Below are 25,948 nucleotides of genomic sequence, written 5' to 3' on the forward strand. Positions count from 1 at the left end.
ATTCAAAAGGGACTGACAGGCCGGGCGCGGTGGCTCATGCCTGTAATCCTAGCTCTCTGGGAGGCTGAGGCAGGTGGATCTTTTGAGCTCAGGAGTTCGAGACCAGCCTGAGCAAGAGCAAGACCCTGTCTCTACTAAAAAATAGAAAGAAATTAGCTGGACAACTAAAAATATATATGTAAAAAAAATTAGCCAGGCATGGTAGCACATGCCTGTAGTCCCAGCTACTTGGGAGACTGAAGCAGTAGGATTGCTTGAGCCCAGGAGTTTGAGGTTGCTGTGAGCTAGGGTGACGCTATGGCACTCTAGCCCAGGCAACGGAGTGAGACTCTGTCTCAAAAAAATAAAAAAATAAAAATAAATAAAAATAAATAAATAAATGACAACTGAAAATTATATGTGTCTTTGTCTTTTTCTGCTTACACAAATAATATATGTTTAATGGGAAAACCTCAAACATTACAGAAAACCATATATATTAATAGAAAATAAAGTCCCTTATAACCTCACTCCAAAGATAATACCTATAAAGCAACACCAGTAGCACCTGTCCATACTCGTCCCACACACGCACCCACCTACCTCTTACCTTGAACACAAGAATATGGAAGACAGGGATCTCCAGATGGACATCCTTTTCGGTTCACTTCACAGAGCTCATTGGCCGGGCAAGGATTTGGGTTACAAGGGTGAGTCACTTCTTCTACAATGTTACCTAAAGTACTAGGCCCTGAAAAACACAAAACAGATTAGTTTAACCAAGCTAAAAGAATAACAGAGGTCTGTAAATTATCTGAATTAATTATGGCTGGAATAAATGAAGAGTGCATGAGCATAAAGTAAGACCTGATTCTACTAAGCTATAAAAACACTCAGTCTCTCATCATTTGTGAGTTTTGCATAAATATAAACACATTCATTCGTTTATTTAATGGATACCTACAATATACCGGACAAGGTTCGAGGCACTGGTGATACAGTGATGAACAAAACAGACAAGTTTTTAACACAGAGTGTACATCTGGTAGAGAAATAAACAATAAATATACTGTGTGTGTGTGTGTGTGTGTGTGTGTGTGTGTGTGTGTGTGTGTATAAAATAAAAAATAAAGTCAGAAAATTATAAGCAATAAGTAGTATCAGGGGATGGAAAGTGACAGGTATATTTTGGATAGGGTGGTCAAATAGGTGCTTATGTCTAAGAGGGATAATTTAGCATGTTTTATAATAAATGATAACTTATTATGGTAGTGTGGACCCCAAACCATGATTATATTTTAAGTTCTGAAATCATGACTAAGGAAGAGTCTCACTTAGTATAAGTATGTGTGATATTTAAACAGAGTACTGAATTTCAAGCAAAAGCATTTCTTTAATTTTCTTCCCATTGAAATAGTTTCCTTCTACACATATATTTGACTTCTGTAATAGAGTCTACGATTATGAATACATTAGTTTTGTTTACTTGATTTTAGGATAGATGCAGACTCTAAGACTAATAGAGGTATAAGGGCCCTTGGTTTAGCTCATCTTGCCTGATCATTTTATAAATAGGGAAGCTCAGGCTCAAAGAAGTGATCTGCTCAAAGTTACAGAGGTCTAAATTCTAGTCTAATACTTTTTTGCTATATTGGTCACAAAAGTTAAGGGACATAGTTTGTTGGTTTGGAGAAAATATGGCATATATTACCAGCTACGAATCTAGCACTCACTCTTCTTTTCCTGTTTACTAATAGATCTCCAATTTTACATACGGTGGCAATGGGCCCACAGCTAAAAACATAGTCTTTCCCAGTGCTCCTTACAACTAGGTGTGGCCAATGAGATTAAGGAGAAGTTGTTTGCTCTTCCCCTTCCTTTTCACCATCTAGAATCTACCACCAAACTAGAATATGGTGGCTAGAACACCAATAACCATGTTGTGAAGTACAAGAAGTAATCTCGATGACTGAAATCAAGTGCTAAGGCTGGTGGAGAAAGATAAAAGGAGCCTGGATTCCTGATGATGATGACACCATAACAGCCCTGGACTATTTGTTTCTGGGCTTTCTTTTACTTCTATTTGTTGTTCTGTCATTTTTTAATCTTGTCTGACACATGAAAACTAAGCAAGTAGGAGCTGACTTCACTGTCTTCTTTTCCAGCCAGTTCACAGCACTAATGCCCCCTGGTGGCAGCCTGAACACTTCCCTTATCTTAACTACTGAGTGTGTAGGAGTTTTGCTTGTCATCCCCTGGTTGATGTAGTCACCTCACTGCCAAGAAGCTCAGCTCAAGGATCCCTCAATGAGATATCAATGTACTCTTTTAGCTCCTGGCAGGAGTATTTGGCAGAGAGAGGCCGAAGCAGTGAGACAAGTTCCATTTTCATGTACTAACCCAGACTGTCATTCTTTACACCCTGTTGGGTGGGTAAGTCCAAGCCAATGCCTGGCTCAGGTCCACTGATAGATACTCCGATGACAAAAAGCTGAATATTCTTGGGGGGAAATTCCACTTTCGGTGATATTATGGCAAAGAGACAGCAATTATATGGAGCTGGTTATTTGAAAATGCTGGCCCCCTTTTTCACTGCTTAGACAGATTGACAACAGTTCATACCTCCTTAGACTGTTATGATAATCACTTCTGCTTACATATTTTAAGATAACATTCTTTCCTGGGCCAAAAGGCCAAGCAAATAAGATAAGAGTCTGTGATTGAGATGCTATCATCGAACCACATGTTCTCAGCAGATACATGCTCATCCAAAATAAGCAGCGACAGAGATGGAAGAGATGGTGTTTGAAATCTAAAAAAAAAGAAAAAAAAAACCAACAAAAAAAGTACTTACTGAGGTATGTATCCAAAGGTATACAATTCTCCAGGTCATCAGTGGGTGATAGAAGCTCACAAATACTTTCAGCTGTGTGGTCTTCGGGGAATTTGTTCTGGTCTCCACATTTTTTGAGGATCTCTACACAATCTGATCTTGAAAAGAAAAATGCACATACATTTAGGGTTCAATGAACCTCATGCTTTCTAGTTAATATCACTTCTGTTTCTGAAGCTTTCCAGAAAGTAAGTAAGTTTTCATAATTTAACAATGTTTCATAACTGGTTAGGTTAAGCATAGCAAAAGAAAATAGGAGTCAACAGTGGACCTCAGGTTCAATAAAAAATTCAAGGCATCCCCAACTTTCTCTTATCTGAGATCAAAAGCCTTGCTCAAATTTTATACTTACACTTACTGTTACTACCATCAAAGTGGCTTTTTACCATCTTTGAAAGGAAATTGTTTGGCCTGTAATAACTGGAAAGTCTATTACTTTAAAATTTTCTTAGTCTTCGATAGGAATTTGATTCCTCTTCTATAATTTTGCTATGCTAAGAGTCCACATATTTCCCACTCATTGCCTCTTGCTTGTGAACCAATAGTTTATACCTTGGTGTCTCCTCGACTCAGGTCGTCCCCAAGTCATATCAGAGAATATATCTGGACTCTGATGAAGGTTGAAATAATCTGAAATGAGTCATCAAGTACCCAGCAGCACTGAGCCACATATCAACAACTTAGGCGCTAAATATTAACTTGGTTTTGGAAAACCTTTTGGAAAACAAGATAACTTGGTTTTGGAAAACAAGATGTGTGAATAGCAGTTAACATAGATTACTATGTAGTTAAGTGCTTTTGGTTTTGGTCACCATAGAAGCTCCTATTTTTACTTTATCCTAGATTTCTCAAGCAAACCATTCAAAAATGTTTACTAGAAACAGGCCCTAATGACTGTATTCATTAACTCTTTTACTCATCGAATATTTATGGAATAGCAGTTATGTGTCATGATCACACTAATATCTGAAGAGGAGAAAAAGAGGAACAAGAATAAAAGAAAAATGGCACAAAGAAGAATAAGCTCCTTAAGGAGAGCAAAGTCTAATACACAATAAGACAAGTATACATATTGAAATATAAAAATAGAATAGTGTATCAAAGGTATTTAATGTTTCTTGAACTAAGTTCCATAAGAGATGTACAAATAAAGGTCCTAGGAATTTGTAGTAAGGATAAATTACTATCAGCTGGAGAAGTCTGGGAAGCCTCAATAGGAATGTCTGGTATTTGAGAGAAGACAAGGACAGGAAGTGGGCAAGTGGAGATAGGGTGAACAGTATTTCAATAGAGGAGGAAAAAGTGTGAAAGCATTTGACATGTGGGGGTCACAGGCAAAGGGAAGTGCTAGAAGAGAAAATTCTAAAGAGAGGCTCTGAACGAAAATTGGAGAATCATTATGATGAAAGAAACTTACTTGCAAATAATACTTCCCCGGGATTTACTATGACAAGGTTTAATCTGTAGTGAACAGGCTATTGCTTTCCACATTTCTGGCTGGCATTTTTTAATATCAAGAACAGGTATATTGATAAATGGCATCTTTATGCTTCCTTTTTCCCACAGCTTCATGTCATTCATGGCTCCTTGATCTGACTGAGCATTACAACTCCTGAAAAGCTCTGTAGGCCTATAGAGAAAAAAATTCAGAAGGAATCAAGAGGCAATTATTTTCTAGAGAGAAACAACAAGTAAAGTCCTGACACACTAACATATCAGGAAAATCTGATTTTCTTAAAGAGGAGAAAGCACATGCACATACAACCCATTAAAGGATATCAGCTTCAAGTACATGAAGATTCAATATAGACTAGCATTAAGATTCTGAGTGCATGATTTCCTTTTAACACAGGTTTTTGTGAGGCAGTTTAAAACTTCAAAATGCTCTAGACAGGACTATTATCCTCAGACCATCTCATTTCTTTCATTTTGCAAAATAAATATTATAAGTCTAAGTTTTTAAAATGGAGGCATAATTTACAAAAATAAAATGCACACAAAAGAAAAAAAAGAGGAAAAAAGAAAACGCACAGATTTTATGGATATAGCTTGATGTGACAAATGTGTGCATCCATAAGTACATCTGAATCAATTAAGGAACATTCATATCACATCCGACCTTATGCCTCTCTCAAGTCAGCTGACTCCACCTCAGAGAATACTACTATTCATACTTATATCACCATAGATTAATTCTGCCTGTTCTAGAACTTCATATAAATGGAATCATACTGTTATGTCCTTTTTTGGATCTGGGGTCTTTAGCCAAACAATCTTTTTGAGATTCATGCATATTTTTGTTCATGTAAAAAGTTTGTTCCTTTTTACTGTTGAGTATTATTGCATTAATAAATAAACCAAAATTTGTTTATCCTAGTGGTTCTCAAACTTTTTGATCTCAGGACCCATTTACACTCTTAAAATTATTGGGTTCTCAAGAAGCTTTTGTTTACGTGAGTTATATCCATCAATGTTTACCTCATTGGAAATGAAAACAAAGCTGGTGTGGTATCATGTGCCTGTAGTCCCAGTTACCTGGTAGGCTGAGGCAGGAAGGTTACTTGAGCGCAGGAGTTTGAGCCAGTCTGGGTAACATAGTGAGACCACATCTCAAAAAAAGACCAAATACAAACTAACACAGATCTTTAAAGTAGTTATTAATTTATTTAAAATTATAATAAACTTATTACATGTAATATATTATTTATATGAAAAATAACTTTATTTTCCAAAACAAAACAAACATTAGTGAGAAGAGCAGGACTGTTCTACAGTTTTGCAAATCTCTTTAATGTCTGGCTTAAGAAGACAGCTGGATTTTCGTATCTGCTTCTGCATTCAATATGTTGCTATATCACTCGTCTTACAGACACTGGAAAACCCCACTATTCACTCTTGTAAGAATGCATTGAAAAAGGCAAATAATCTTAGTATTATTATAAAACTACTTTTATAATAATACTATCAATACTAATAGTTTTGATATCAGGGGCCCCCTGAAAGAGTTTTGGGGACCAGGTACCACACTTTGAAAAATGCTGATTTACTCATTCACCTAGACATTAAAGTTATTTCCAGTTATTTTCATGCCCAGGAATAGCATTGCTGGGTTATAGGGTAGGTTTAACTTTCTAGGAAGCCACCAAACTGTTTTCCAAAGTGCTTATACCATTTCATGCTCACACCAGCAATCTATGAAAGTTCCATGACTGAATGCTTGTCAGTCATTTTAGTAGTAGCCACTCTTTCTATTAGTGTGTAGTGGTATTTATTGGTTTAAATTTGCATTTCACTGATGACTAATGATGTTGAGCACCTTTTCATGTAACTATTGGCCATTCGAATATCTTCTTTTGAGAAATGTTTTTCCAGCCTTTTGTCTTTTAAAAAAGTTGAGTTTTTAAAAAAATTATTGGGTTGTAAGAGTTCTTTATATATTCTGGATATAAGTCCTTCATAAGATATATGTATTACAAATATTTTCTACCAGTTTGTGGCTTGTCTTTTCATTTTCGTCATAGTATCTTTTAATGAGCAAAAGCTATTAATTTTAAAATTTGTTTTATTTAAAATAATAGTTTATTGGGCATATAATTTACATACAATGTAATACCTAACTCTTGAGAATTTAGTTCAAAAACTTTGAAAACTGTATCCACCCATGTAATTAAAACTCCAAACAAGATATAGAGCATTTTCCTTACCCTATAAAGTACCCTGATGCATGCCCCTCTCCAGTTAATTTCCCCTTCTACCAGAGGAAATGATTTTCTAATCTTTATCCCCATTGATTACATTTGCCTATTCTTGGACCTCATATGTACAGAACCATCAAGAATGTATTTTGTGTCTGGCTTCTGTGTCTGGCTTCTTTTCCTTAACATAAAATTCATCCATGTTTTTGAGTGTATCAGTAGTTTGACTTTTTTTCTTGCTGCGTACTATTCCACTGTTTGGATATACCACAATATGTGATATTCTTTCATTCTTCTAATAGATATTGTGTGTTCTCCCCCACACCTCCAGTGCGGGCTATTATGAATAAGGCTGCTACATAGGTCTTTTTTTAGACATGTTTTCATGTCTCTTGGGTAAATGCTTCAGAATAAAATTGTTGGGTCAGAGATTTAACTTTTTAAGAAACTGACAGAAAGCTCTCCAAAGTTCTTAAACTATCTTATGCTCCCAGTAGCAAAGTACTATGAGAATTGCACTTGCTTCACATGCTTGCCAGTCTTTTAATTTTAGCCATTGTAGTGAATGTGAGGAGGCATTTCACTGATGTTTTAATCTGCATTTTGCCATGACTAATAATAATAAACCTTCTCAAGTACTTAAATAGCCATTTCTTTTAAAATTTTTTAATTGAAAAATTATATATATTTATTATGTACAACATGATGTTTTCAAATATGTACACATTGCGGAATGGCTAAATCAAGCTAATTAAAATATGCATTACATCATATATTTATCATTTTTTGGGGTGAGAACACTTAAAATCTACTCTCTTAGCAGTTTTCAAGTATCAACGTACTGTTATTAATTATAGTCACTATGTTGTACAATAGATCTCTTGAACTTATGTCTCCTGCCTAATGAAATTTTGTGTTCTTTGAGAAACATCTCCCCAATCCTCCTCTCACCTCGCTCACCCTCTAGCCTTTAGTAACCACCATTCTATTCTTTGCCTCCATGAGTTTGACTTTTTTAGATTCCACATATAAGTGAGATCTTGCAGTATTTGTCTTTCTGTGCCTGGCTCTTATTTCACTTAATGTCCTCCAGGTTCATGTGTGTTGTTGCAAAAGACAGGATTTCCCTCTTTTTTTTAAGGCTGAATAGTATTCCATTATGTATATATACCACATTTTCTTTATCAATTCACCCATTGGTAGACACTTAGGTTGATTCCATATCTTGGCTATTAAAGATAATGTTGCAATAAATGTGGGAGTGAAATATCTCTTCAACATAACTGATTTCATTTCCTTTGGATATATACCTAGTAGTGGGACTGCCAAATCATATGGTAGTTATTTATTTATTTATTTATTTATTGAGGCAAGAGTCTCACTCTGTCACCCTAGGTAGAGTGCAATGGTGTGATCATAGCTTACTGCAACCTCAAATTCCTGGACTCAAGCAATCCTCCTGCCTCAGCCTCCTGACTAGCTGGGACTGCAGGCATGTGCCGCTATACCTGGCTAATTTTTTCTATTTTTGGTAGAGATAGGGTCTCGCTCTTGCTCAGGCTGGTCTTGAACTCCTGACCTCAAGCAATCCTCCCACCTCGGCCTCCCAGAGTGCTAGGATTACAGGCATGAGCTACCAGGCCCGGCCTCCGTCTTTCAATTTGATGTAGAGATAAAGCAGAAAGGGAAGGTCCACAGAACCTGATTACAGACTTTTTGACCGATACTAGACCCTAAGCACCCTGAACATGGATGTCGCCAGCAACAACCCTAAGGGTGGATGAATTACTAAGCCGATGCCTTACAAACTGTCTGTGCTTACCTTTCTGTGACAGCAGTTTATGATTAACATTTATGGCTTAACTGCAAGACAATGCTGGTCACATTCTAGGTTTCTGAACATTTAAAAACACTGTCATTGCCCCATAAGGGCAATTGCCCTACTGCTTGGGAGAGGACCCCTACTCTGTCTGTGGAGTAGGATCTGTTGTCTGTCTCTGTCTCTATAAACTTTCTGTCACTAATTGGCTTGCTCTTGAATTCTTTCCAGCACAAAGCCAAGAAGCCACTTGGTGAATTCAGGGTGCTTTACTCTCTTCATTGGGACACCTTCTCCATCAAATTGATGTTTTTAGTCCATTTATACTTAATGTAATTATTGATATGGTTTGGTTTAAGTCTATTGCCTTGCTGTTGTTTTCAATTTGTCTCTTCTCTTCTGTCTTCTTTTGGATGGATCAAGTATTATTTTAATATTCCATTCCATATCTTCTTAGCTATACCTCTTTGTATTATGTTTTAAATTAGTGGTTGCTCTAGGTACTATATATGTGTCCATAATTTATTACAATTTTCCTTGAATTAATATTATACCACTTCAATATTACATAATGTAAGAAATTTATAACAGTATAATTGTTTACCTCTCTCATCCTTTTTGCTGCTGTTGTCACATATTTTACTTCTATGCATGTTATAACACCCACAATAAATTGTTATTTTGGCTTTAACCAATTACTTTAAGAAACTAAAATAAAGAAAAATATTTTTCATGTTTACCTATACTTACATTTCTCATACTCTATAGGTCTGACTTTACATCTGGTATTTTCCTTCAGAATAAAGAATTTGTAGTGAGAGTCAGTGGGCAGAAAATTCTGAGCTTCTTTTTTTAATGTCTAGAAATATCTTTATTTTACCTTAATTTTTGAAGCATATTTTCACTGAATATAAGATTCTGATTTGATAGGATTCTATGTTTTTTCCCTGAGTACTTTAAGGATATTACTTTATGGTCTTTGGTCCTCGATTGTTTCTAGAGGATAGTCAGTTGTCATATTTATTGTTATTTTGTTATATGTAAAGTGTCTTTTTTTCTCCCTTTGGTTGCTTTTAATATTTCTCTTTTCCTTTGGTTTTCAGCAGTTTAAGTATGATGTGCTAGGTGTGGGTTTTCTTTGCATTTATCTAATTTCAGGTTTGCTAAGCTTTCCCAAGAAATGGGTTAATGTATTTGATCAAATTTGGAAAAATTTCAGTTAATGTTTAATCAAATATTTTTCTGCTCCTTTCTTTCTGGATTCCAATTACAGATGTTATATATCACTTATTCTCTCTGTGCTTTAGTTTAGATAATTGCTATTGAGTGATCTCTGAGATCAGTGACCTTTTCCTTCTTTTGTGTCTGATCTATTTTCCATTCCTTCCAATAAGTTTTTTATTTCAGCTATTATATTTTTCAGTTCTAGAATTTCCATTTGATTATTTTTTTAGAACTTCCATACCTCTTTTCTTTTCTTTTCTTTTCTTTTTTTTTTGAGACAGAGTCTCGCTTTGTTGCCTAGGCTAGAGTGAGTGCCGTGGCATCAGCCTAGCTCACAGCAACCTCAAACTCCTGGGCTTAAGCGATCCTACTGCCTCAGCCTCCTGGGTAGCTGGGACTACAGGCATGTGCCACCATGCCCGGCTAATTTTTTCTATATATATTTTAGTTGGCCAGATAATTTCTTTCTACTTTTTAGTACAGACGGGGTCTCGTTCTTGCTCAGGCTGGTCTCAAACTCCTGAGCTCAAACGATCCGCCCGCCTCGGCCTCCCAGAGTGCTAGGATTACAGGCGTGAGCCACTGCGCCCGGCCCCATACCTCTTTTCAAACTCCCATCACCTCACCTATACCCGTCTTTAACCTGTAGATCCTTTAGATCCTTTAAAATGTTTATAATTACTTTAGAGTCCTTATATGCTAATTTCAATATCTGGGTGATCTGTAGGTATGATTGTTTTTTTCTCTTAACTATGGGTCACATTTTATATTTTTTCTCATTTCTTGTAGTTTTTGGTTATAAAATGGTCATTATGCATGTTACCTTATAGGATTTAGGATTTTTTTAGCCTTTTAAAGAATGTTGTTTTCATTCTAGCAGACAGTTAAATTATTAGCAAATACCTTGCTCTTGTGGAGGCATGGTTTCATGTTTTGTTAGGGTTTTTCAGTTTTACCCTTAGTTCTTGGATGTGGTCTTTACTCCCATGGTGTGGCCCTTATGGGATTCAATGAAAAGGTCAAGGTGTTTACTAGGCCCTTCTAACTTGGCATGACTTGAATTCTAAACTCTGTCTCCCCAACAAAAGGCAACTGCTATAATCTATGTTTACCTTATTTCAGCCTTCTAGGTATTATTTTCCCTGGGTTCTTTGTGGTCTCATCTTGCACAAGTGCAATTTAGGAGTCAGCCAAGGATTTGTTGTTTTTTTAAGACATGGGGTCTTGCTCTGTCACTCAGGCTGGAGTGGAGTGTCATGATCATAGCTCATTGTAACCTTGAACTCCTGGGTTCAAGTGATCCTCCTGCTTCAGCCTCCCAAGTAGCTACAACCACAAGTGTGTGCCACCATGCCCGTCTAAGTTAAAAAAAATTTTTTTTGTAGAGATGGGGTCTCCCTATGTTGCTCAGGCTTGTCTCAAACTCCTGACCTCAAGCAATCCTTCTGCCTCAGCCTCCCAAAGTACTGGGATTACAGGCATGAGCCATTGTGCCCAGCTTCTGCCAAGGATGTAAGGAGAGTTACCTCTCTTTTTATGGTTTCCTTCTTTTGGGATTTTTCCCTTCAATATCCAGCCTCTTTGGCAGCCCCAGACTCTGATACCTATATCCTCGGCCCAAGACTGCTGTTTCCACATAGACTGAAGCCAGAACTGTGTGCTCAAGTTTAATTTCAAATATTTCATATATTTCAAATTTAATCAATCTCTAATCCAGGTCTTTGTTAGCTAACATTCTATCACCAGTTACAAAGATATCTTGATTTTCTTACTCAAAGTAATAACCTGAATACTTTTAAAAGGATAGATATGTGTTAGTTTGAGGTAAACATCATCTGACAAAAATATCTAGAACCTCCTTCTGGTCCAACTAAATGATTCTCTTCCCTTTTGCCCTCTTGATCTCTGTGCTGCAGCTCACAAAACCAGCCACCTTTTCTTTAGTAACTCTTCCTGTCTGGCTTCTATATGGAGTTCTCTTGTTTTATGCTTCTGGATGCCCTTTTCTGGTTTTTTCACTGTTTCTTTAACCATTAACTATGGATATGCTCCAAAGCTCAGTCCTTAGCCCCTTATTTTTCTTACTCTACTTCATACCTCAGGAGAACACCTATTCGAATCGCTTCTGTAAATATTTTTGTATGAAAGAGGGGACTCACTGAGCAGGAAGCTCAACAGGTCTAAAGGTCCTTCAAAGTAAACTGGACTCAGGAGGACATTCAGATGATCAAATAGTTCACAATGATTTATTTTGCAATGAATTGTTTCTGCTGGTGCAGTAGTAGGGAGAAGGGACTGTAGATAGAAGAGATTCTTTGAATTCCAGAAGCTTGAAGTATCTCTAGATTAGAAGGGACTTTGCAATCATGCTTCTTTCTCTGAGGTTACTTCCCAGATGGAATATAGCATTTAAAGAAGAAATTGTAAAGAAATATGACTTTCTTTTAATCCAACAGAAACAAAATGAGAGTAAAGTGGTAATTTCACTTATTTAAAAATCAGATAATTAACAATAAAATATTTCCATTCCATGTATAATAATTTGTTCCTACCTGTTGTTAAAATTAGTACAGTAAGTAAGGTTTCTACAGCCCAACTGGCAAGGTTCCCGGACATCTGCCAAGCAGGTCAACATGGACACTTCCACTGGATTATATTCACAAAAGCGATCGAATTCTTGCCAACTCTGTGTATTGCCCCAGCTCATGCTATAAAGTTTAGTGCACAGTTCCCTGAAACAAGAGCACAAATGCAGAAACATAGAAATGAGCCAAATGAATAAATATTTGATTTGCATAAAACTAGAACTTTATGAGTTACATATAATACTTTGGAACATAAATGAGGGAAAAAAAAGTACAAAAAACCAAATGACTATCTCCTAGAATTTAGAGCCAGAAAAACTGATTTTTTCCATGAAAAACAGTTAAGTCTTTTTTTATCATCCATTTCTTCCCCTTTTGCCATGGTTGCTAGAAATCTCAGTGCTAAATTTAATGTTTAATTATAATATTAGTACATCCTTAATTCTTGGCACAATTATGTCCTCCTATATCTTTCTGATTTCTTTTTTTACCTTTACTTAAAGTAAAGCACATGGTTTTACTTTCACAAAGATATATTCCCCTATTATTTACAAACAATCACAGAAGGCAAAACTGTGACATGATCTTTAGAGACTTCTTTTAAGAAACATTATAAACTTAGGGTTCATTAATTTCTCCCTGAAAGTTATACCAGAGTCACTTATAGTCCTTAAGATATTCCTAAGCCTCTGTATACTATTATAGTTAATACATGACATTATTATTTTTAGTACTAGATGATTACAAAGCAACTTAAATGTGTGTATATAGCTAAAACATCTTTACTATTTTCAAAGTGCTTTCACACATTAATCAGTTTAATTTTTTATTTATAAAAGTAATACATGTTCACTATACAATATTTTCATATTTCATATTTTATTGAAATATACAAAGTCATGAGTAAAATTCTCTACTCTCTCCACATTTTATTTGACTCTTAGAATTACCCCATGAGGAGAGTATCTTTACCTTTACTTTTGTTCATTCACTCTACTAACGTTTACTGAGTGCCTATTTTGTGTGAAGACCTGTTTGAAGCACTGGAAATGCAGTGGTGAATAAAACAAAGTCCCTGCTCTCAATGAAGCTTATACATTATGGGGATGAGGAAGCTGAGACCAAGTTACATCAGGTACCTTGATCTGGAAACCAGTCCTTTCTCTAGTCTTTAACTTTCTATACAGGTTGAGTATACCTCATCTGGAATGCTCGCGACCAGAAGTGTTTTGAATTTCAGATTGTTTTGGATTTGGGAATATTTACATATACCTAATGGGATAGAGATCTTGAGGATGAGACCCAAAGTCTAAATACGAAATTCATTTATATTTCATATATACTTTATACACATATTCTGAATGTAATTTTATATAATATTTTTAAAAAATTTTGTGCATAAAATAAAGTTTTGACTCTGTTTTGACTGCAACCTGTCATATGATGTCAGATGTGGAATTTTCCACTTGTGGTATCATGTCACCACTCAAAAAGTTTTAGATTTTGGATTTTGGATTTCAGATTAGGAACGTTCAACCTGCATTTACCTTGGCCAGATTAACATCTCAGAGTTGTTTCTTAAATGTAAAACAAAAATTATACAAATTTAACTAATTATCTCATAAGGTATCATGAAAATCAAATCTGATAGAAATGAAAGCATTCATCAAACCATAAAACCTTATATCAAGGTAAAAGAGAGGAAACTGTGTTTCTCACTGAAGCTATTCTGGGAATACACAGCCATTCCAATCTCCAGTGATTCTATGTAGGCATAAACTCTTTTGTGGGCATTCAAAGAACCACTCAGCATCCCTCTCATAAATACATTTGACCTTCTATAAGCACCCCAATTTCCTTATTTCCATAGCCAACTTAACTTCTCTTTAAGCTCTTCTGTTAATTTTCTTTGAATATTTTTCATATTTTTTTTTATTTACCAAAGTTTGATTGATATTCACCAAAGTTTGATAAGCTATTCCAGGCACAATTTTTTGCTAAAGGTCCATCTAATTTAGAAACCACAGGAAAGATTATTTTACTCCTGGTATCTCGTACTCATTTTAGGTTATCCTAGTAACATGTAGTCCCTTTCTATCCAAAATACTTCTAATAAAGCAAGCTTCTGTTTCACCTGTGTTCTACCATGATCTTAGTTATCTCCATTAATCTTGTCTCTAGATTATGTTTCCTCTATCCTATATTTGTACTGTTAATTTTTTATCCCTAAGTGTATCATTCAAATGAATGCCAATACACTATCTAACTTTGGTTATAAGTGCTAACCCAATTATTCAACAGTATAACAAAAATTTGGTTATATTCATCAATATAACAAAAAGTTGATTAAGTACAAAGTTTCATAATTTAATAAAGAGAATATCCCTTAGATGTCAGATCAAAACATCTTCTAATTGTAAGCTTACTTAATTGTCTCTATGAGGGTAGGGCAGAATTCATACTGTAAAATAATGATGGCAGGCTAGATTAGGGTAGTTAAGAGTGAAATAGTAAAGATATTTTAATAATCTTTTATAGCACCAGAATGTTAGAGAACAGCAGTTTTAATAAATAATCACAATTATATCTGTGTCAACTATAACATCTACACCCATGTTCAGTGCACACTGCTGAGAAGGCAGAGGGGCATGCCACATATTTTATAACAATTATATATATATAGTTTAAAATTTGTCTTGATTGTAAAAATGTAAGCTCTAGCTATCTAGACACATCACTTATAGAAATAACATATTTCCTGTACTAGCCAGATTGCTTTTTGAGTAATGCAGGGCCACAAAAATCAAGGTATATATTTAAATCATGAATGTTATGATTTCTGAGATGCAGCATTTTGAGGGTTTTGTTGATGAATCAATTGAAGAATTCTAAATAAGATCTCACATCTAATTTTCATCCTTATTTGAAGATACTCTAAAAATCTTCACATATTTCAAATGAGTCTACCTACTTTGGGAAAGGAGTAAGCTAAATTATTATTAAGATACTGTTGTAAAATATGTGTCTAATCTGAACAATGTAATGATTAAAATGACCAACTTGAATTAACATTATAGTTGTGTGAAAATAAATATATAAGTAAACAAAACAAAAAAAAGAATTGTATCATCTTTGGGTATTTATTGCTCTGGCAATGCTAATCTTTCATGCCCCCACACACAGTGCTTTTAGTTAACACTCAATGTACAAAACAATGTTTTGTATACACTATACAATGCTCAAGAAATATCTGCAAGCTGAAACAATGAAAGATTTTATATCTTCTAAACGCTAAACCTATACAATGCAAGAATATAACACATATTTGCTAGGATTAAAATCATAAATTGAAATGCTATTTTCTACTGATTTTAATAAATGAAAATGAAATACTGACCTACACGTTGAAGTGTTTGCTTTAGAACAGCAATGCAATTTAGCCCCATCAAGGCCTGTAGAGGGAGGAGGATGTACAGTGACTCCAGGGTGAACAGATTGTGAACTTTCAAGAAAACACTGCCAAAGAGGATCTTGAGGCAAAGGTTGGGTCTTACAACCCTCGATGAGGCCATCAACAATTTCCATTTCTGTTTTCTTAGACATCAGAATTCTCTTGCAGGCATTTTGGCAAGCATGGTCTTCAGCTCTGTCACAGCAATATAAACCTACATTTTCAGAATATAAATATCTTAATTAGCTGGTTTTATACCATGCCCTGTTCAGAACAGAACACGGCAGTGTAGTGGAAACCATTACTACTCTTACTTATATGGCAATATCTGCAGAATACAAGGCCTACCAAATTTTCTCTCCATTACTTTGCAGTTTAGCAAAAAGGTGAGTAGATACAGTTGGACAAGGTGTGTATTACCAGAATTCACCACTGTCCCCAATCATGGGATTTCTAGCACTGTCCTTACAAAAATGAAAGGCCATTTTACACCTAAGAGATTCTCACATAAAAGGTATTTTATGTTTCTGGAAAAGGTATTATATATCGAACTGGAATTATTTCCTGCTAGAAACTGCCTAAAAGAGATTATGTTCTCAACATTAGAGAGATGACTAATTTTACAGAACAAATACAAACACTGTATTTCATCACAGTCTAGGACAGCATAAAGCTTTACATATCTGTGTATGTTAATATTTAAGTTTTAATTTAAATAATATTAATATAATAGCAAACTCTGACAAGATATCAGTTTGCTTCTGCCTTTAATTTTCTACAAAGAATCAGAAAATGAAAGAATACTTTTCAACCAGACCAGAGAATTCAGAAAGGCTTCTTTGAAGTAGTTTTCTCAAATGTCTTTGACTTTTTGAAGAAACATATTCAGGCATATCCATCTGTAGCTTTCTTTTCCAGATTTTTCTGTATTAGTACAGACATTAGAGATGGTTGTTCTTCTACTCTTAAAACCTTTCTGCTTTTCTTTTGAGCTCTATCTCTTTAGCTCCAGCAGCACCTTTGTATAGCCTAAATGTCAAGGAACAAAGATCTGCCTTTAAAGCAAATGAAGGTTGGTTGTGGCAAAGCCTTCATCCTCTGATTTTCACCAGAGTCACACCACAGAATGTCAAAACCACTAGAGTTTTGATTTAGATGGTGGCCAAATAAGGCACACAGCACTGTTTTTGAATTATAAAAACAAGTCTTTTAATATCCTGGTGCAAATCAAAACATTGGCATCTGGCTTATAAGTCAGTCTTTTGTCAGTTTGGTTAATCAGACACTTGTCTAAAATCTGATAATATCTAACTGAAGAAAACGGATTCCAGGACGTACAAAGCCGACACTTTGAAAACCCCCAAGAGGTGCAGGTTCATTAGGAGTCTCTGATTTAAAAAAAAATATGCCAGGCTCTCTTCTCATTCTTTATGATTTTTTAATTACAAAAGTAATAACTGGTCATTGGTAAAAATTCAAACATTATAGAAATATATAATGTGAAACAATTAGGTATATAACTAAAAATGTATCACACTATACCTTTAGTTCTATAACTTGTTTTTGCTTAATATATCTTGGATTTCTTTCTATATAAACATATACCTTTCTTTTTATTGGCTGTAAATTGTTATTATAATATAGAGATATCATAATTTATTTAATCAATTTTAATTAATACCCTATTGATGTATGTTTGCGTTATTTCTAATTTTTCTCTATTATGCCAATGTAGTGAACATCTTTTATATGTTATATAAACAATATATTTTTAAAAATTTCTTTCAAGATAAATTATGAGAAATGGAACTGCTAGATTAAAAGTTATGGTAATTTGAAATTCTAATGTTCCTTACCCAGCTTTCGCCAACAAAATATCCATACCAATGAACTCTCTCACGCTCAGAAAAGAGAATTCCTGTTTCCTCATACTCTCTAAAGTTCCATTTCTCTTGGCACTTTATAGCTATGACAATAATGTTCAATTTGCCAAGTCTAAATACCAAAGGAATTCTGGTATTCCCCAAATGACCTGGACTGCAGATATCTACCAGACATAGATACAAACTATTGGACCAAAGACTGAAATGAGAGGGATATTTCCGTTTTACTTACTATCGGTCGGGTTCCTCATTGGATAAGATTGGGTATAATTGTTCACACAGTGTATTAACTGTGGACTAATAGAGGCACAATAATTTTCCACTGCTTTGATCTGTGACGGACCAGGAGAAGAGTCTGTTCGAAAAATAGCTTGACAGTATTCTCGACAGTTTGTGTGATGACCTGCATAACTGCAACAAACTGAACCCACTATGCGGAAAAAAAGAAAGGACATTGAAATGAAAACAGCTTTTTAACATTAAATCATCATCATAATGATGGAACAATATGTCTTTCTAAATGTGAGAAATAAAACCATGCCGTATTAAGAAAAGCCGTTAAAATCAGCACTTCTGTGGCATAGTCATGGGGACATTCAAATGATCATTAGTATAAGAAAGTCATTATTCATCAACTTATAGTCTATAGTCCAGTGGTTCTCCACAGAAGGAGCACCACCCCCTAGAAGAGTTTGGATCTGTGTGGAAGCATTTCTGGTTGTCATGATGACTTGGGGACTATTGTTGGCATTTAGTGCATGGGGGTCAGGGCTGCTAAATGTCTTGCAATGCATGGAACAGTCTCACCCAACCAAACTATCTCCCAAAATGCCAAGAGTGCCTGTGTTGAGAACCACTGACACAGCTTCCTTCCATGTTAGACTTGTGTAGGTGCATAAACAAAGCAAAGCAAAGCAAAACAAACCTAAAACCAAACGCCTCATATTTATAAAACAGAACCAGTAGAAACTAAGTAGGTAGCAGGATCATTTAGTAAATTTGACAGTTATATACTGGTAGATCTTAAAACAAAATCCCAAAAGTTCTATGCAGTTTGAACATCTATCTGTATGAATATGCCTAAATTGAGATAGCCTTCACCTCACAATTGCTATGACTGCTTTAATACTGAAAAGTAAAATATATTTGAAACAAACATGACTCTGGATTTTGTATTTTAACAAAAATCAATGGGCTGCCATTTAAGGTATCATGGGAAAGCTAGATGAGTGGCTGGGGTGGAGATGTGGGATTTATGATGGAGAAGATTTATGATGGGGAGACCCTCACAGGAGTTTAAGGGAGTCTTTGGGAAGCTGAGGGGAACAAGGGTAGAGGTATGGCAGGAGAAAGGCAGGTAGGAAATCCCTGATAATTATTTGAGATGGGTATGGAGGAACCCGAATCAGGTTTCTGGTGAATTCCATAGACCAATGAACAGGGAATTCAGGTGACTTCCAGAAATAATGACAATGACAATGGTAATGATAAAGTCAAATACAAATTAACTGAACTAGGCATGAACTAACTGATATAGAACAAGCCTCAACTTCCTGGGCCAGGAAATTGTTCCATACTTACTGTACCACCTGTTTTTGACATGCAATTACTATCAAGTTTACTAAGTCTATTGCCGAAGATTTCATTTTTATCACAAAGAACAATTATTAATGGCTATATTTATCACTGTAAACCTTAATAGGGATTGGTGGTGGGGAATGGTGAAGACATATAAGAATAGGCAAGTAGGAATAGGACAAGATGCCTGTCTTCTGATTCCCTCATTAGGCTGGCTTCCTCACCAGTGGGGGAGAACATAAGATTACATGCTAGAGACTAAAGACCCAGTTAGAAAGGATAGAAGATAAAGTATAGAGAGCTAATGTTTCATATTATCCTTCAATATATCCCCTGCCAAGCTAATCTAAACAACTCTTGTTTCTTAGATGTGTTTTCCCTTCTCTAACTGCTCTCACTATTCCCTTCACCTGGAATGCCCTTTCTCCAGTCTCCACTGTTCACATCTTGTCCATCCTTCAAGGCCCAGCTCAGTGACCAACTCCATGAAGTCAACTCTAAGTATCCCTGCAGGAGTGATCCCTCCTTCCTCTGAACTCCTGCCATACTTTATCTGTGATGCTATCTCATATCCTACCACGTCCCAGAATTCTTTGTGTACAGGTTGTGTCCTCTACAGATGTGTGTCTGCACCACACTGAGCAAGTAATCATTCAATATATGCTGAAAAAAACTGAGAGGCAGCCCTTGGTAAGTGTTACATTATGCAATATGGGTGGGCTTAACTTCTGAAAGTGGTGGTCCTATATATTGGGTCATGGTCATCCTCACATCGAGCTCTAGTATCGTCTCTATAAACCTAAAATTAGGACATGAGAACTGTTACAATACATGCATGACCTGAACACACCAGAGGAAAGAGTGTATCAGAATCCTGCTGTGAACATTCTTTCAGATGGCTTACTAACAGCCTAAGTTATAATGCCAGGGTCTTGGCAATATTTATAACAGTGAATCATGGCCTGTGAATTGTGTTTTGCCCTTTGGACTACTTGTATAACCATTGACAATATACTTACTTTCATTTCTGCTAATGCAACTGAAAAGAGCATTCTGTAAATTAAAGAAAAATAAATAGACAGAAATTAACAACTAGACAGAATTTCTAATTTTATTCCACTTTATGGTTACATGAAAATCAGGATATCAAACTATTAAATTCTTCTCTATGTTCAAAACTGAAAACATATAAGCTACGAAATGACATCCTGGTGAAAAGGGAAACCAATCTTCCAACACATACTGGGAATAAAGATGATCTCTCAGAGCCATAAACTGATCATGTTATAGCAAAGCAAGTTTATGTAAAGCTGTATCAATGTGTGTGTTTTGGGGGTTGGAGGCGCTTCAATGTATTAATCTTAATTATTTCTTGCAGGATATAAAAAACTTTGCAGAAAAATCTAATAAAGGACATTTAGGGAAATATATATTAAATATTTCATAGATCCACAGCATTGTAGAGTTGAAAGGACTTTATAGATCATTTCTAATTCTTCGCAAACATGATCATGCACTAGAATCACCTGGGCTTTCCAGGCCTTACCCTAGACTACAGAATCAGAATCTGGGGGTGGGGCACAGAAACCTAAATTTTAAACAAGGCTTCAAAGATGGTACTTATGTAGCCATCTTAGTACCAGAGTTTGGGAATCTCCCTACCATTTTATAGATGAAAAACCATTTCTTCAGGAAGGGAAAGAGACCTGCCACAGGTCACAGTGCAAGTCAAAAGCAGAGTCTGAGACTATAATTAGTGGTTCTAGAGCTTTTAGATTACTGTTCAGAAAACACCACCCTGTATTAAAGTCATTGTAAGGAAAATAAGAGAAAGTAAGAAGCAAAAACAAGACAAAAACGAAAAACTTTTAAAACTTCTTGAATAAAGCCCATTTGGATATTCAGGGTTTGTCAGCTATGATTAACATCAGTCACAATTGGATGAGAATGAATTCTTAAAAGAAATAATATGGGCATAAATAAAATGTGGAAGGAAATCAAGTATATCCTTATTGTTGAATTGAGATGATTTTGGCTTAGTGGAAACACACTACCTCCCAAGACTCAATCTGGAAGAAATAGAACTCCTGAGCAGACCAATAATGAGCAATGAGATTGAAGCAGTAATAAAAAAAGCTTCCAACAATAACAACAACAAAAAAGCCCTGGACCAGATGGATTCACAGCTGAATTTTACCAGACCTACAAAGAGCTGGTACCCATACTGCAGAGATTATTCCATAACATCAAGAAGAATGGAATCCTCCCCAACTCATTCTACAAAGCTTCTATCACCTTAATACCAAAGCCAGGAAAGGACACAACAAAAAAAGAAAACTACAGACCAATATTTCTTATGAACATAGATGCAAAAACCCTCAACAAAATACTAGCAAACCAAATTCAACAGCACATCAAAAAAAATAATCTGGCTGGGCGCGGTGGCTCATGGCTGTAATCCTAGCACTCTGGGAGGCCGAGGCGGGTGGTTCGCTCAAGGTCAGGAGTTTGAGACCAGCCTGAGCAAGAGTGAGACCCTGTCTCTACCAAAAATAGAGATGATTTGGACAGCTAAAAAAATATATAGAAAAAATTAGCCAGGCATGGTGGCGCATGCCTGTAGTCCCAGCTACTCGGGAGGCTGAGGCAGTAGGATCGCTTAAGCCCAGGAGTTTGAGGTTGCTGTGAGCTAGGCTGATGCCACAGCACTCACTCTAGCCCGGGCAACAAAGCGAGACTCTGTCTCAAAAAAAAAAAAAAAAAATCTGCCATGACCAAGTGGGCTTCATCCCAGGGATGCAAGGATGGTTCAATGTGTGTAAACCAATAAATGTGATTTACCACATAAACAGAAGCAAAAACAGAGACCATATGATCATCTCAATAGATGCAGAAAAAGCATTCAACAAAATCCAGCACGCTTTCATGATAAAAACCCTCAACAAACAAGGCATAGAAGGAACAGATCTCAAAATTATAAAAACCATATATGACAAACCCACAGCCAACATCATACTGAATGGGGAAAAGTTGAAAGCATTTCCACTAAGAACTGGAACAAGACAAGGGTGCCCACTGTCACCACTTTTATTGAACATAGTGCTGGAAGCCCTAGACAGAACAATCAGGCAAGAGAAAGAAATAAAGTGTATCCAAATCAGGAAAGAGGGGGTCAAACTACCACTTTTTGCTAATGATCTGGTCTTACAACTAGAAAACCCCAAAGACTCCACCAACAGACTCCTGGAATTGATAAATAAATTCAGCAAAGTCTCAGGTTACAAAATCAATGTACACAAATCAGTAGCATTCCTACATACCAATAACAGTCAAGCTGAGAGTCAAACTGAAGACTCAAAACCATTCACAATAGCCACAAAGAAAATACCTAGGAATATACTTAACCAAGCAGGTGAAAGATCTCTACAAACAAAACTACAACACACTGAGGAAAGAAATCACAGATGACACAAACAAATGGAAAAACATATCATGATCATTGATTGGTAGAATCAACATTGTTAAAATGCTCATACTACCCAAAGTGATTTACAGATTCAATACAATCCCCATCAAAATACCATCGCCATATTTTACAGATCTAGAAAGTATAATTCTACGCTTCGTTTGGAACCAGAAAAGAGCTCAAATAGCCAAAGCAATCTTAAGCAAAAATAACAAACATGGAGGCATCACATTACCAGACTTTGAACTATTATACAAGGCCATAATAACCAAAACAGCATGGTACTGGCACAAAAATAGAGACATAGACCAATGAGACAAAAAGCAGAGAACCCAGATATAAAACCATCCGCATACAACCAACCAATCTGTGGCAATGCAGACAACAATATACACTGGGGAAAAGAAGCCCCATTCAATAAATGATGCTGGGAGAATTGGATAGCCACATGCAGAAGAATGAAACAGGATCCATATCTCTCACTATTCACAAAAATTAATTCAAGATGGATAAAACACTTAAATGTAAGGCATGAAACCATAAGAATGCTAGAAGAAAATGTTGGAAAAACTTTCTAGGTATTGGCCTAGGCAAAGAATTTATGAAGAAGACCCCAATGGCAATCACAGCAACAACAAAAACAAATAAATAGGATCTGATTAAATTTAAAAGCTTCTGCACAGACAAGGAGATAATCAACAGAGCAAATAGACAACCTATAGAAGGGGAGAAAATATTCACAAGCTATATATACAATAAAGGGCTAATAACCAGAATCTACAAAGAACTTGAGCAAATTGGCAAAAAAACAAAAACAAAAACCAAACAACCCCAATAAAAAGTGGGCAAAAGACATGAACAAAAGCTTTTCAAAGGAAGATAGATAAATGGCCAATAAACAGATGAAAAAATGCTCAACATCACTAGTCATCAGGGAAATGCAAATTAAAATCACAATGAGATATCGCCTTGCCCCAGTTAGAATGGCTTTTATTAAAAACTCCCAAAACAGTAGATGCTGGCATGTCTGCAGAGAGAAAGGAACACTTACACACTGTTGGTGGGACTGTAAATTAGTATAATATCTATGGAAAACAGTATGGAGATTCCTCAAAGAACTAAAAGTTCCATTGGATCCAGCAATCCCACTACTAGGCATTTACCCAAAGGAAAAGAAGTCATTTTAGCAAAAAGACAGCTGTGCTCTAATGTTTATGGCAGCACAGTTCACAATTGCAAAGATGTGGAATCAACCCAAGTGCCCATCAATTCATGAGTGGATTAACAAAATGTGGTACCCGTACACTATGGGCTTCTACTCAGCCACGAAGAAGGATGAATCAAGGCCTTTTGCAACAGTTTAGATGGAACTGGAGACCATTATCCTAAGTGAAGTATCTCAAGAATGGAAAAACAAACACCACATATACTCATTAAATTGGAACTAACTGATGAGTACACATGGGCAGAGGGAAGTAAAACTCAGTGGAAATCAAGCAAGAGGGAGGGGGGAAGAGAGGATGGGCGAAAACCTACCTAATGGGTACAATGAACACTATCTGGGCGATGGGCACATTTATAACCCTGACTCAAGCATAACAAAAGTGAACCATGTAACCAAAAACATTTGTACCCCTATAATATTTTTTAGTAAAAATAAAGAAAGAAAGGAAGGAAGAAAGGAAGATAAAAAGAAAGAAAAAAAGTAAAGGGGCTATGCTGTTCTTAAGGCCTCAATAAATACAAGTCTGTTGGCTTTTCACAGATGGGTTGAAATTTCTTCCAGTTTGAACTTCTGCACTTCATAGGAATCCAGCTCATCAAATACTAAGTTGGAGAGGTTAAATAATTGACCCTTAAAAACATACATATTTCTAAACCTCTACAAGGTATTTTTTTCCTTGTGGACACTATGACTCTCAAAAAGTATAGATGACTAGAATATGTAAAGGAGCTTAATATCATGGCCTGGATATCACTAAATAAATGATTCTTTAATTTCTTCAGCTTCCCAAATGATAAATGTCACTTCAATAGTTGGATAAAAATGAACACCCAAAACTGAAATGAGATTTATAGGTCTAGATTGCTCAAAGAAGTTTGCTCATTATCACCCAGAACATCCAAACAGCTGGAAGTAAATTCACTTGCAAGTAACATCTGCAGAGTAACAGAAGGTCTGGAAGAGAGCCTAGCACAGAATATAAGCTTGTGGTGGACTAACAGCAGTAATGGCCCCAATTTTTCACATTTCCTTGTATCTCTTTCTTTCACACTGACTCTGGACTTAGGCATGTGACTTGCTTGGCCTAGTGGACCTTAGCAAGCTTGAAGCAAGCAGTTACCTGAATACACACTTTCATGTTTCCACTTCCTCTCTTGGACCCTTGCCACCATCATGGAAACATGCCTGAGCTAGTCTGATAGAGGGATGGGAAAGACATATGGAGTAGAACTGAGCTAACTTAGCCAAGGTCATCCTAAATCAACCACCCCCAGGCTGACCTGCCAGCTGATTGCAGATGCATGAGTGAACCCATGTGCAATCAGCTAAGCCTGGCCAGATCAGAATTGCCTAGCTAGCCCTTACATTAGTGGGAAATAATAAACTGTTAACTGTTTTAGCCCATGTATTTTGGGATGGTTTACTATACAACATTATTGTATAATAGATAATAATTGATATGGATATAATTGATAATAGACACAGTACTCAGCACTTTCTCTACTCATCCATAGAGTGCCTAATTCACAGATATTTACATGGCGTTTCCACATAAAACTGGTATTTATTCGAAAGAAAAGAACCTTGTAAATTCAGTTGTCCAGAATGGGAAAAATTCTATTTATACAAGTACTGACTGTAGCACCTAGTTAAAGACAACAACTTTCTGTTCATCCTTTATGTCTTACCTGCTCTATGAAGACTTCCCCATTTCCCTGGGCAGGGTTTTTTCCTTCAGGCTCCCATGTGTCTTAAACAGACTTCTAGCAATGTATTTGTCTCACTGTATTGTAATGGATTATTTGAATTTCTCTCTTCCTATGGACTAGACTATGAGCTTCTTCTAGATAGTGGCTAAATCTTTTCATCTTTGAGAACAGTGCCTGATACACATTTAAGTATATTGGTTCAGTACATTATCAATTCAATGAATGCTGAGAGAATGAATGACAGACACAAAGACAATTGTATGGACTCTGCCCCAGCAACTCAGAGGTTATTATTAAAAAGAGACATGTAAAAATAGAGTTACACTATAGGGTGACAAATGCTATAATAAAGCATGTCAAAGGTTAGAAGTAGCAATCAATTTTATGTGTGTGGAGGAAAGAGATAGGCAAGAAAGGTTTCAACGAGATATGATCTAAAGC

The 25,948-nt window shown here is 36.0% G+C and overlaps 1 protein-coding gene across 4 annotated transcripts in view; it reads right to left on the minus strand.

Annotated features, from left to right (window-relative positions):
* RECK (reversion inducing cysteine rich protein with kazal motifs) overlaps nt 1-25,948 on the minus strand; it is a 70,544-nt gene that overhangs the window by 13,063 nt on the left and 31,533 nt on the right. For 2 of the 4 annotated variants that reach the window (XM_045562818.1, XM_045562819.1), the window contains 7 exons: nt 20,127-20,160; nt 17,762-17,959; nt 15,593-15,860; nt 12,163-12,342; nt 4,290-4,502; nt 2,834-2,970; nt 590-730 (listed from right to left, as the gene is read on the minus strand). In XM_045562818.1, the coding sequence (XP_045418774.1) occupies nt 590-730; nt 2,834-2,970; nt 4,290-4,502; nt 12,163-12,342; nt 15,593-15,860; nt 17,762-17,959; nt 20,127-20,160 (1,171 nt within the window). Of the gene's footprint in view, nt 1-589; nt 731-2,833; nt 2,971-4,289; nt 4,503-11,887; nt 11,998-12,162; nt 12,343-15,592; nt 15,861-16,936; nt 17,035-17,761; nt 17,960-20,126; nt 20,161-25,948 lie in introns of those variants that run through there. The other 2 variants (XM_045562820.1, XM_045562821.1) reach the window with 2 other exon arrangements.

This window comes from Lemur catta, chromosome 10 (assembly GCF_020740605.2).
Source record: "Lemur catta isolate mLemCat1 chromosome 10, mLemCat1.pri, whole genome shotgun sequence".
Lineage (NCBI taxonomy): Eukaryota > Metazoa > Chordata > Mammalia > Primates > Lemuridae > Lemur > Lemur catta.